The sequence below is a fragment of the Onychomys torridus genome, chromosome 1, assembly GCF_903995425.1.
Source record: "Onychomys torridus chromosome 1, mOncTor1.1, whole genome shotgun sequence".
Classification (NCBI taxonomy): Eukaryota; Metazoa; Chordata; class Mammalia; order Rodentia; family Cricetidae; genus Onychomys; species Onychomys torridus.
Window position 1 is genome coordinate 88,660,179 of NC_050443.1, and position 13,417 is coordinate 88,673,595.

At 47.0% G+C, this 13,417-nt stretch overlaps 1 protein-coding gene across 1 annotated transcript in view; it reads right to left on the reverse strand.

Annotated features, from left to right (window-relative positions):
* Positions 1-5,093, reverse strand: part of Sbf2 (SET binding factor 2) — a 345,635-nt gene extending 340,542 nt beyond the window's left edge. The window contains exons 1-3 of the mRNA XM_036177261.1: positions 5,058-5,093; positions 4,468-4,812; positions 3,898-4,276 (exon numbers count right to left, since the gene is read on the reverse strand). Of these exons, the coding sequence (XP_036033154.1) occupies positions 3,898-4,276; positions 4,468-4,812; positions 5,058-5,093 (760 nt within the window). The remainder of the gene's footprint in view (positions 1-3,897; positions 4,277-4,467; positions 4,813-5,057) is intronic.
* Positions 5,094-13,417: the final 8,324 nt, after the last annotated feature.

Genomic DNA, 13,417 nt, shown 5'->3' on the forward strand with positions numbered 1-13,417 from the left:
GAATGTAGCTCAATGACAGAGCATTTGCTTAGCATATAAGTGGCTCCATGTCAGAGGCTTAGCACCACAAGAGAAGCAGATATGTTTGTGTATGTATGCCAGGAATATGTTATGTCAAAAAGTAATGATGCTCAAGGAATGATGGGGACACAGAAGCCAAATACTCATTGATCAAATGGCAAAACAATTGAAACATCAAAATAAATGGTCTGAATATCTGTGTCCTCCCAAAATTCCTATGTTGAAGTCCTAACACCCAAAGTAATGGAACTAGATGGGATCTTTGGGAAGTGCTCAGGTCACAGGGCTGGAGTCCTCATAAGTAGGTTCATTCCCTTATTAAAGAGGTCCTATAAAGCTCATGTGGACCCTTAGACCATTGAGGTTAAAATGAGAGTATGGCTGTGTACAAGCATGCCTCTGATTAGACCTCCTATTTGTTGGCACTTTAATTTTATACTTTCTAGCCTTTACAACTGTGAAAAGCAAAGCCTTTGTTTACAAATCATCCAATTTATAGTACTTTGTTATAATAAAACAAACAATAGCAGTACAATCTACTACAAAAGACACATAAATCATAAATCCATATTGATGTAAGTATATGACAAATCCATTAAAATCCTGATGAGGACCAAACACCTGAATTCAAGGTATTCATTCATTGAAAAGAAGGATTAACTCTAGTAGAAAAGCCTAGCAGATGGACCTGGGAGAGCAGGCTCTCTCTAGCCACAGCAGAAGAGCTGCCCTGCCCCTCACCACAGGTGTGGGAGAGCAGCCCCAATAGCTTGGACTTAGAAGAGCTGGCTCCGCCCCTTGCCTGACCGGGTGGTCCCAGCAGCCTGGGCTGACCAAATCAGCTACCACCCAGACACACATCCAGGGCTTTGAGTTGGCCCACCCCAACATCTACCTCATCTATGACCTTCGAGAGTGTGTGAAGGGACTGGTCCTGTGGAACCACAGCCACAGGGATCTCCAATGACGAGAGGAGTTGAGGGTCCAGTATTGATGGTGTACCAGAAGCCAGGGGCCTTGAGCCAAACCAACAACTCACTGCAATGAAACTGAAGGGACAAAAGGGTACACTGCATGACACACTGCAGCTCCTAATGCCACTAAGGCAAAGAGAGAGGTGTTGGAGAGGTGGGAAAGATGGAGGATTGAAGTGGGGCTTTTATTTTGTTGTTGTGTTTTTCAAGACAGGGTTTGCCAGGAGGTGGTGGCGGTGTCGCACGCCTTTAATCCCAGCACTTGGGAGGCAGAGCCAGGAGGATCTCTGTGAGTTCAAGGCCAGCCTGGGCTACCAAGTGAGTTCCAGGAAAGGCACAAAGCTATACAGAGAGAAACCCTGTCTCGAAAAACCAAAAAAAAAAAAAAAAAAAAAAAAAGACAGGGTTTCTCTATGTAGTTTTGGTGCCTGTCCTGGATCTTGCTCTGTAGCCCAGGCTGGCCTCAAACTCACAGAGATCCGCCTGGCTCTGCCTCCGAATGTTGGGGTGCACCACCACAGCCAGGCTCTTTTTGTTTTGCTTTGTTGTGAATCAATATTTTTTTATTTTCTTTTGGGGTGACGCTACAGTGGTGAGGGGCAGATATGGAGTGACTGGGAAATGAGCGGGATTGGGATGCATGATATGAATTTCCCAACAAATCAATTAAAAATTATGTTTAAGAAAAGAAAAGCCTGGCCGACACTGATTACAAGTCATCAAAGTGAAAGTATGTACCACCTGAAAAGACCGAGACCATCACTGTTGTGACACACTTGCCCCAGTGTGTATGTCCAACTAGGAGAGAGAGCACAGAGGTTTCAAGTTGAGGGACATTCAAGTTGAGCTGCAAAAATAACTGACCTATAATCTTCAAAAGTGACAAAATCAAGAAAAAGATGAGGAAACTTTTCCGTGCTGAAAGAGGGAGACAAAGGAGACCAGGCAACCATGCAAACTTAACTGTACTGACTGCTTTGCCAGTTATGTGATTCACAGCATATCAACGAAACCCAAGCTAAGTGCAACACTGAGTCAGTGTGAATGTCCTGTTTTGAATACTGCACTGTCATTGTGTAAGACAATGTTCTTTGTATAAAATTCACACTTAACCATTCTGAGTGACGGAGCAAAATGTCAGCAGCTTCCTCTCAAAATGTTCCAAAAAATAAGATAAAATACCAACAACTTTGTACCATGCTTGCTTTTTTTTTTTTTTCCAAGTTTGTTACTGTTTCAAAATTGCTAGGTGGGAAGCTGGGCGTGGGCCTTTAATTTCAGCATTCTAGAGGCAGAGGCAAGTGGATCTCTGTGAGTTCAAAACCAACCTGGTCTACACAGGGAGTTCCCAGACAACCAGGGCTCTGTAAAGAGACTCTGTCTCAAAAAACTAAAATAAAATAAAATTGTTGTGGGGAAAAGAACAATGTAAATAAAAACTGAACAAGGTTAAAAACAAAACTAATTCTCCACACGGTCAATCTGGATAACAGACTATGTCATCTTGGGAAGAGACTGAAAAAGTACTAAGAAGGGACATGACAATTAGGAGCAGCCAAAAGATTCTCTAAATACAACCCAATGCCTTCTTTTTATTGTGTGTGTGTGTGTTTATGATGGGGGGGCATGCATACTAGGGCACACCTATGAAAGTCAGAAGACAACTCTGTGCAATCAGTTCTTGCCTTCCACCTTTTCATGAGTTCAGGGATCCCAACTCAGGACTCCAGGTTTGCCCAGTTTGCCCAGCAAAAGCCTTGATCAGCTGAGGTATCTCACCTACCAGCAAGCAGTTGTTTTAAGTGACCTCAATCAGGTAGTAGTGAGAAACCAAAGATGTGAAGGATCCCTTCTCTGATATAAATTCTTAGGGATGAATAATAGAAAAGAGGTGGGTAGAACAATGGTACTCTGGTGCTATCAACGACTAACCATGGGCAAAGCACAATCTAAACACCTCCTGGGACAAGGAAAAGGCTGGAGAGCTGGTACCTAAACTTCCTTTCAAGTTTGAGGCTGGAATTATCCTGAAAGAAAAGAGCTTCCCCAGCTCACCTAGTTATTACATCCCGCTTATCTGTATATAACAACACAAAGAGATACAAACACACAAACGGGCGTGAACCCTGTACACTCCTGGTTGTGCAAGTCCACCAATCAAAGTACAAAAAGCAAAGCATCTGCCAAACTGTCCCTTGTGAAGGATTCTCTGGCGAATAAAGAGAACAATCAAAACACAGGAAAGCTAAGGGAGAGCACCGGCAGTGGAGGCTATCTTTACTTAAGAGAATCATTTCGTCCTGGAATGCTGGCCCATGCGCCCGGAAAGAATTTCCTAGAAATGTTTCAAAGTGCGTGGATCCTTCGGCCCTTCCCAGGACCCGGCGTGTGGGCCGGGATGTCCGAGGCCCCCGCAGAGGGCAGGCGGGAGGCAGCCGCGGACTCTGTGCACTTCCTTTCCGGGAGGACTGCCCCCAGCGTCACTCTTACTCAGGATGCAGGGCACAAGTGTATTCCTAGGAACTCCGCACAGTGTGCTCCCGCCCTCCCAACCCCGCCGGGCGGCACGAGGGCGCGGTCCCGGGTGCCAGCAGCCTCCACGGAAGAGCGCGCCGGCGCGCGGGGAGGCTCTCCACCGGCCCAGCCCCCCAGCCCCCGGCCGCACCGCCACGGCCTAGCCCCGCGATCGCCGTCCCGCCGTAGCCTCCCACACGCCCACCGCCAGCTAGGCTCGACCGCGCAGCGAAGGCCCGACGCTAGTCGACCCACCGCTCCTCCACCGCGGGACCCGGCCCTCCCGCTCCCCGCCTCCCGGCCACGACGCCCGGCCCCGCCGAGCCCACTGGACGGCTGCCGGGGGCGGAGGCGAAGCCCGGGGGCGGCGCCCGCCCCACACCCTTACCTGGCTTCTCGTGGTCGTAGCCTACCACAATGAAGTAGTCCGCCAGCCGAGCCATGACCGCCGCCGCCGCGCCCGGGAAGCGGGTTCCCGTCGCCGCCCTCGCCGCCGCCGCCCACCCGGCCCGGGCGAGCTCAGCATTTTCCCTTCGGCGGCTGTAGCGGTAGCAGCGGCGCTTCAGCCATGTTTGACAACCGAGGCGCACACTGCGCCTGCGCCGCGCCGCGCGCCCGCCCCTCCCCCGCCCCACCCGAGAGGGCTCGGCGACCCGGTTCCCGGCGTTCGCGAGCCCACGCGGCGCTCCGAGGCCGCTCGGGCAACGCGGCTCGGGAAGTGGGCGGTCGGGCGCGGCCTTGCCACTCGCCGCCACGGAGGTCAGGCACTTTAAAGCCCGGCTGCTGCCTCAACGGCCCCCTCCCCTAATCTTTATTTTCCTGGAACTGGGGTCCTTCCTTCCACCTTCTCTCGCCCTTTTGCAGTTGGGGGAAAGCGAATGGAGGGGCGCGGGGTCACTTGGAAAGTTTGCTCTTTTTTTTTTTTTTTTTTTTTTTTTTTTTTTTTGCCGCTTGCTACCTCCGGCAGCACGGAGGAGATTCTCCCGCCCTCGCTGGAAGCTTGGAATTTGCACCGCCAAGGCTTTTTGCTGCACGTTTCCTGTTTATGTTGTGCAGATGGGAATTTTAGAAACATGCCACCGAGCAGGCGGGGGAGGAAAAGACTTGCGCAATCCTCAGAGGCGCCTATGGTTTCAGGGCTGCCTGGGCCGGGGGCGGTCAGCTTGGGCTTTCCTCTGAGCGCCCGAGGGAGTTTTATTCCACCTAGGAACAGGGCATCCCCGGGATCCTCCTGAAATGGGCCGGTCTCTCCCCGGGGAGCCCCGCCCGCCTGACTTTCACTGCCTTGCAGCGGGTCAGGGTTCTAGAAGCTGAAGCAGGAGTTAACGTCCAATTTGCTCTACTGCAAACATGGAACAGAATGAGTTCGTGGAGCTCCGAGTCCAGACTAGAGATTATCCAAGTCGATTGCGCTTTTAAAAAATATCCCCTACTGGTATTTTCGAATTTGGCTGGCACGGCACTTGGATGAGATTACTTTCCCACTTTTTAATGACCATAAAATTTTAGTAGAATGTGTATGCGAATTAAGACTGAAGTTTTCGGAACCTGGGGTTTAGAAATGATCTTCATGAGGAAGGACATTATTCACCGAGGGTTTGATCGTTAATGTATCGTACATAGTAGGTGCCAACGTGCTTAGTGCAACACACACCTCTCTGCTAAAGACTAGCAGAAAGCTGGTGAGGAGCTGTGAACTCAGAGTCCAAAGGGTCACCCTCTCAGCTGCTCTGATTGATTAGTTCTCTGTTCTGGGTCAGCATTCCCCTTCCCGCTTCCGTGCCGGGAACTTAGGGGCCCCATATGCTAGGCAAACCTGAGAGGGGTGGGCTATGCTAGAAGAATTGAAACTGAAGGTATACTTTACCTCAGGACCTCCTTTGTAAACCGCTACTTGCCAGTCAGCATAACTACAGTGATGTTGGTTTTCAAAATAATTAAAGCAAACAAAACCACCCACCACACCTCATAGAGAAAATTTCCCAGTAACTTCCCTTGGAGCTCTTCCTCCACTTTTTCAGTAAAAAGTAATGTCACTTCCTCTCGAGACAAGCCATTCCACTGGTGAACAGCCATGTTAGAAAGTCCTTCCTTAGTATGTCAGAGTTGTCCTGTAACTGCCCTTGTTGTGTTCTCTGAAGCTACCAGGTAGGGGAAGGACACCACATGACCGTCTTAGTAGGAACTTGAAAAACGATTACTGTGAGTTTTCCCCCCAATTTAACCTTTCTGGAATTTGGGATCAGGGACTGGGGAGGTGGCTGAGAGCCCCATGCTGCTCTTGCAGAGGAGCGGATTCGATTCCCAGCATCCACATGACAGTTCACAACCAGTTAGTTGGCACGGGATCCAACACCCTCTTCTAGCCTCCTCCAGCAACAGGCACATATGTGACACATGAACATGCAAACATCCGTACACATGGAATAAAAATCTTTTTATAACTGGGATAAGTTATGTATCATAAAATGAAATATACACTTCAGTGGCATTTAATGTATCTCACTGTTGGACAATGACCACATCTGTCTTGTTTCAAAACATTTTCTTCACTCAAAGTCATTAAACAGACACTCCCGTTTCCCCCTCTAGGCCCCTGGCAATAAGCAGCTTGCTTTCTCACTCCTTGTGTCTGCCTCTTGTGGATGTTTCATGTGACTTGAATTGTAAAGTGTATGAGTTTGTGTCTGAGAATCTTGTTTGGTGTACTGTTGTCCAGTCTGATCCCTGCCGAAGCTTCACTACTTCTATTTTATTGGAGTACCAGTACTTCATTCTGCCTGACTGTTGTTGAACAATGTTCCACTGTATGTATGGACTGTGCTTTGCTCACCCACTGGTGGGTTGGGGCATTGTTTCTACGTTATGGTTATTGACACCATGACAATGTATGGCACGTATGTGAGTCTCGATTTGCTTTTGGTGTATCCTTGGGAGTAACACCAGTGAACAGAACTAAATTACATATGGTAATTCTCTGTCTAATTTTGAGAAACCACCAACTGTTCTCCACAATGACTGAATGATTTCACCTATCGGTACTGAACAAGGATTTTAACTTCTTTATATCTTTGTCAACACTTGTTTTCCTGTTTTGTTTTTTTTTTAATATTATAGGCATCATAATAGGTATGAATTATTTTTGTTTGTTTTGGGGGTTTTGTTCTGTTTTTTGTTTTAGTTTTTGTCTGTTTGTTTGTTTTTTGAGACAAGGTTCCACTGGCTGTCCTGGAACTCACTCTGTAGACCAGGCTGGCCTCCAACTCATAGATCTGCCTTCCTCTCCCTCCCAAGTGCTGGTATTAAAGGAATGGGCCACCACAGCCTGGCCCAATAGGTATAAATTATTAATCTTTGTTGTTGCTCTTAAGACACAGTCTCACTAGAGACCTCACTAATCTGTAACCTAGGTTACCCTTGACCTCTGGATCCTCCTACTTTACTGCCCCCCCACACACACACACTGGGATTAACAACATGGAATTAGCCACCAGGCCTAGCTAAATGAATGTCTTACTGTGCTCTTGATTTATATTTCTTTAATGACTCATGATGTTGAGCATCTTTTCCTGTGTACATCGGCCATTTCTAAATCTTCTTCAGAGAAAAGTCTATACAAGTCCTTTGCCAACCACACCCTCCCCCCACCCCTCTAGGAGCTAACTCTTGGCTTCCCCCATGCTAGCAAGCTGTGTTCTATGGAGCCCTACCCTAAGCCCAGCCCTGTTTGTCTCCCTTGTGTTTGTATACTCAGAGAACTAGATCCCTATCACATATAAACTCTGCAAATATTCTGTAGACTGTCTTGTCATTTTCTTGATCTTGTCATTTGGCTCACAAGTGTTTAACTTTGATAAAGTCCAAATATTTGTCGGTTTTCTGTGATTTTTGTGTCATATCTAAGAATCTATTGTTGAATCTAAGATCATGAAGATCTACTTCTATGTAAGCAACACATAATTACAGCTCTTGTATTTGGGCCTTTGATCCATTTTTAGTTGACTTTGTAGTGGTAGGGTTCTCGTTTTACCTTTTTTTTAGATCTATGTTTATTCCTCTCTCTCTCTCTCTTTCTCTCTCTCTCTCTCTCTCTCTCTCTCTCTCTCTCGTGTGTGTGTGTGTGTGTGTGTGTGTGTGTGTGTGTGTCTGTCTGTCTGTCTGTCTGTCTGTGTGTCTGTGTGTCTGTGTGTGCCTGTGAAGACCAGAAAAGGATGTCAGAGCCCCCAGAACTGGAGTTACGGGCAATTGTGAGCTACCCATTATGAGCTACCCCAGCTTGGATGCTGGGAACTGAACTTAGTTCCTTGGATGAGAATCAAGTTCTTTTAACTAATGAGCCAGCTCTCTAGTCCCCATTTACTTTTTAAATACATATTGTTTAAATTCTGTTTGCAAGTATTGGTATTTTTCTCCTGATGCCAGGAATGAAACCCAGGCTAATCACTATTCCTTCTACTAAAGCTGCATTCCCACCCTGCAAGTTTATTTTATTTATTTACTTATTAATTTATTTTACTTTATCAAACCTAGAATCAAGCACTACCTTCCCGGTTGTATTTACTCTATTAGGGTCTTAGGTAGACTATTGGATATTTAAATAGCTGTTTTGTAAAAGAGGCTTTCACTTGTCCTCAGGTAAATGTCTAAAGGTACTATGTGTTCCTATCTACACATGAACACATTAGCATCCACTGAAGCTCTACTTTGCTTTCTCACCCAGCCACTGCCTGGCTGCTGAAACTGATAAGCCCGGACAAGGCAGCCTGATTGCTGAGGTTGGCTGAAGGCCATCCCATCCCCTAAGATTACTACCATCATCTTCCACCAATGAGGAGAGAACAAAGCAAGTCCAGATTTGTTTTGCTGAAGCCTGGGAGCTGCAGGGTAAGAAGGCTGTACAGCCCAGTGTTGAAGCATACACAAGAGAGATGACAGTCTTTCTTGCCTTAGAAGACAACATGGAGCTGATTACTAGTGAGGAAGATTTCTCACCCTGGTACTCCTCCAGCGGGCTGTGGTGGGGTAAGTGGTTTAACTGTACAGTCATTTCAACTGCTTCCTGTGGTTAGCCACTCCAGTTCAGGGAGGCAGTATGAAAGTCAGATTTGACCATATGTCCTGTAGGCAAGACCAAAGGGGGGGGAGGGGGGCCTTCAAATTGCATCTACCAACCCATAACAAAGGAGACTGAGAGCTGTGGTGGAAAATTCCCTGATCCATTGCCACATCTCTAACCACTCAGTTGCCTAGGTGAGAACTCAATGGCTGCTCCCCTGATGCTGGTCTTTCTCTCAGGCCCCCCACATTCCTCATTCAGTCCTGTTGCTCCTACTTCCCACATATCCACTTCACCCTGACATCGAGTCACCTCCCATCTTGGTAGTTCTAATACCTTCCTTACCTGTTTCCTTGTTCACTGGTTCCATGTATGTTAAATATGGTTCTATATATGTAAAACATTTTTTTAAGATCAGGTTTGATATATGTCCTAAAGACAAAAAGCAGGCCAATGACCCTGTCTTAAAATTAAATGTGTGTATCAAGCACACTATTTTCACTTTGAACTATGTTTGGGGTGCAGGGAAGAGAACTTGCAGAGATGGCCAATGAAATGTGTCCTAGACCATTGAATCTTGACATTCATTTGAAGTACCCGTGACTGCAGCAACTGCAGTATAAATAGGTACTGTGAGGTTTTATAGGCTGCTTTTAGTTAGATTGCATGTTTGGTGAACAGGCCTTGGCTACATAATTTGCAGAGTCCAGTGCAAAATGAAAGTGAAGGCCCTGTTCAACAGTTAAGAATTGCAAAAGCGCTTCAGCAGAGCACCGAAGCACATGCAGGCTCTTGTGAGTACAGGTCCTGTGTGCCTGAACAGGGTGCATGTCCACAAGGCTGGCTGTGTTGGTGAAGTGTGTGTGCACACTGGAGTGGGGGCAGAGTTCAGATGGTGTCGAGATCGTGTGCACCCTAGCCTACCCTGGTGCTACCACCAAGCTTCTTCCCTTGCTGTTCTTCAAACCCGTCTAGCACAGTCATTAGTTGAGATAATATTCTTCTTCCGTTGTTATCACTGAGCTACCCCTCCCTGCCTCAAAATAATCTTGACTTGTTGTTTTGTCATGGCTGCTGTTGAGGTGACATCACTATATAGCAAAGCTCACAACCTCCTGCCCCAACCTCCTGAGTGCCAGACTGAGTGCCCAACACTCAAAACTATCTTTTAGATTTTTGTATGTAAAATGTGGGTTTTTTTAAAAATTCTGAAATCTTATTAATTTGATGGGACAAAATGATCTTTGAGATCAGTGTACGTGAAATAATTTCTCTCCTATTTTCAAACCTATTTTCTTAGTTACTTTTCTATCTCGATGCTACATTATCACGACCTAGGCAACATATATATAACAATAGTTGATTAGGTACCTAGAGTTTAGTTTCAGAGGGTGAGTCCACAATTGGTGGGGACCATGGCACGAGGCAAGCAGGCAGACAGACAAGCAGGTAAGGCACTAGAGCAGTAGCCGAGAGTTGTAGACCAGTTGCATCCTGGTCTACAAGCATGAAGCAGAGAGCTAACTGGGAATGGTGTGGGCTTTTCAAACCTCAAAGCCCACCCTCAGTGACACACCTCCTTCAACAAGTCTACACCTTCTAATTTTCTCAAGTGTTGCTGTTAGTAGAACAGCCTTCTCTATGCCTGTTGCCTTCTCTGTGTTCTCTTTCATTTATCCCAGAACAAGTTATTTTCTTTAAGCTTTGGTGAGGTTTACCGTTGGGCTCTGTCATGTGCAAAGACTACCTGTGTCTGCCTGTTTTGTACAGAAGCTAGGAACGCAGCTGTAGTAGAACAAGTGTTTCACATGTGGGAGGTAGAGGAGGAGGAAAAGCAAAAGCATCTTTTCTTTATGCACATGCACTCGGCCTTAAAGCAGGGCTTTAACAGTCTTCCTGGCTCTGCCATTCCAAACAAGATAGAAGTCACAGATACAGTAACAGTGCTATTTATTTGGTCCCAGAGTTTTTAACCTGGTCCATCTCCTGCTTTATACCTAGCTGGTTTTGTGTGCATGTTCATTTTCTGGGAAGAATCTCTATTTTCATTAGCTCTTGTGAGAAGGCAGATCCCCAGAAGATGCTCTGAGCTTTGCATCCTGCCTTATTTATCCCCAGGAGACCAAGTCTGAAAAGCTGATTGTGTCCTTTCTGTAAACCACTTGATGTTATGACTTCAGGATGCATCTTGAACCTTGTTTTCAAGAGAATGTGTAAACAAGCCTTAAGCTTAACAGGCATTTTGTGCCTTGTGAATAAAAGTGCATCATAAAATTTCCTGTCTGAAAAGCGGCATCTGAGATCACCGTACAAAGCACACAGTTGCTCCCATTTTAGTTACTAACATCATTAGTACTATTTATTATTTTTCATTACTTTTATAAAGACCTGAATATGATGAACCTAGTGTTAGGGACTGTGTGCCCACTGTTAACTAAGAAACAAAACCACACGTTCAAAACAAACAAACAAAACCTTCAAACATTGCTAAGAATTAGATACGGATTTAGGGCCTAAAAATAATTCAGTTGGAATGTGAGGAAGACATTCAGAAAGCTTTTAGAGTATATGTATATTTTATACATATATATATACATATATATTCTAGAGTATATGTGCTTGTGTATATTTATCTGTATAGTGACAGAATGTATAAATCAACACAACTTAAGAATTCTAGGACACACACACACACACACACACACACACACACACACGAAGTAGATCTTCTTTAACCAGGATTATTTTTTCTCTCTGTTTTCTTACCAGGAAGATTTTAAACATGTTTCTTCCCTTCCTTCTTTCCTTCCTTCTTTCCTTCCTTTCTTTCCTTCCTTCTTTCCTTCCTTCCTTCCTTCCTTCCTTCCTTCCTTCCTTCTTCCTTGCTCAATGTGAATTTACAATCATTGCACTTGAATGGATGCAATTCTGTGAACATAAGGCCACAAGGACCCCTGCTGCCTTACTTCTCTAGACCTTGAACCCAAAATGCATTCTAGTGATTTCTTTTTCCCCCTGTACTTGTAATTAAGTAAGACAACTCATTTTCACAAGAAGGGAAGGAAAAAGTAGATACCCAGACGTGGTGAATTCCTCATCTACTTCCCACTTAGACCCTTTAGCACTTCGGGGAGCAGGTTGACAGAGGCTGCCCACCCACGCAAACCACAACCATACAAACGCTTTCTAAGGTTTTCTAACAAAATCCTCCGAGTTGCTAGTCTGGGACCTCGCCTAAAAAAGAGCTGGCTTGGTTCTCAGTCGACAATCTCTTAAGTGCCAGCGCGGCGAAGAGCACCCAAGCTGATAAGGCGCGTGCCAAGGCACTCAGGTGGGGATTCTTGGCACAGCGCCAACACCCTGGCGCAGACACAGAAGCTCCCATGGAGCCAAGCCACGGAATCCCTCCTTTCACCCTTGGGTTCGCCATCTGCGGCTCAAAAAGAAGTGTGAGTGTGTGGGTGGGTATGGGGGGAGGGGGAGGGGTGTAGCTCAGTGATAAGAACTGAAGCAGAAAGATCAGAAGTTCAAGGTCATCTTTGGCTACTTAGTTTCCCAGGCCAACCTGGACTACAGGGGAACCAATTCAAACAACAACAACAACCCGGCTAAGAGCATACTTGGCGATCATGTCCCAAGCCAGAGCTAACCTCGGGTCATGGACCCGAAGCGAGGAGACAATGAGATTCAGCCAGGCAGGATTCTCTACAGACAGCACCCCCTCAAGGCTGGTAGGGACTGGAGAGAAGGAGTCCAGCTCACGAGACTTGCCCTGGCTGTGGGCCAACGCCCGGCTGTCCTTGACCTCCTGGGCAGACCGAGACGCGGGCTAGGGAAATGAAAGTAAAACCCGATGTGGCCCCGGCCCAGCGGGAAGTTGGCGGCAGGTAGGTCGCATCTTCAGAGAGACTGACAGCCGCTGGGTCCACAGACAATACGGGGATGAAGTGAAAGGCGGAGGGGGGGGGGGGCAGGGGAAAGGGACAGAAGCGGAGAAAAAAAACTATGGTGAAGTTCAGGGGTTCCTGGGACCCCCGCATCGCTGTGCGCTACCTGGGGTCGGTGGGGAAGACACACCCTCGCCTGGCTGGGGCTGCGGTGACTGTCCCGCGGCCCACAAGGCCCGAAAGCGGCCAGTTCGCCTAGCTGTAGCCCTTTCAACATTCGTGTCCCAAGCCCCTATGAGAACCAGAGCCTGGAATCTGCCCCCCGCCCCAGGTGGAACTCAGAACTCCTGTTCTAAGAAGATTCCCCAGAATAAGTAACCTCAGTGCGGCCATTTCGAATCTCCCAGGTGCAATGTCCGCTGTTCAATCTAGAGAGTGACAAGTGGGCTGAGCCAGCAACACTCAGCCCAGACCTGGATGTGGGCAAGGTCCGCGGGGCACAATGCCCAGCCGGCTTTGCGCTGGATCTCAGAACATTTAATGGCAGATGAGGTAGGAAGCTTGGAGATCTGCCAGGGCTAAGAAGAGGACATGACTTGTCTGTATCCAAATCCCCAGAACTGAGGACTAGGAGCTGGGGTAGGTAATGTCTTCTTTAGCTTTGGGACCTTCCAGGAAGGTGATGGGTAGTGACACAAAAGACCTGCATGCGGAGCTGCGCCTTGGTGCTCAGTTTGGCCCTAGAAGGGAAGTGAATTTAAGACTCTGTGAAGAGCCGAACGTGTTCGAACTGATTCATCGTGAATTAGCATATATCTCTGGGCTGGGGCCGGAATTCTCCTCTCCCCCTTGGCGAGAATGGTGACCCCTAGCCCGAAGAATTCAGGCCACGGCACCCCAGTCTTTTGAGTTCGAGTTCAGACTACAATTTCCCAACTTTAGTGTGACTGAGCAATATACGCCCC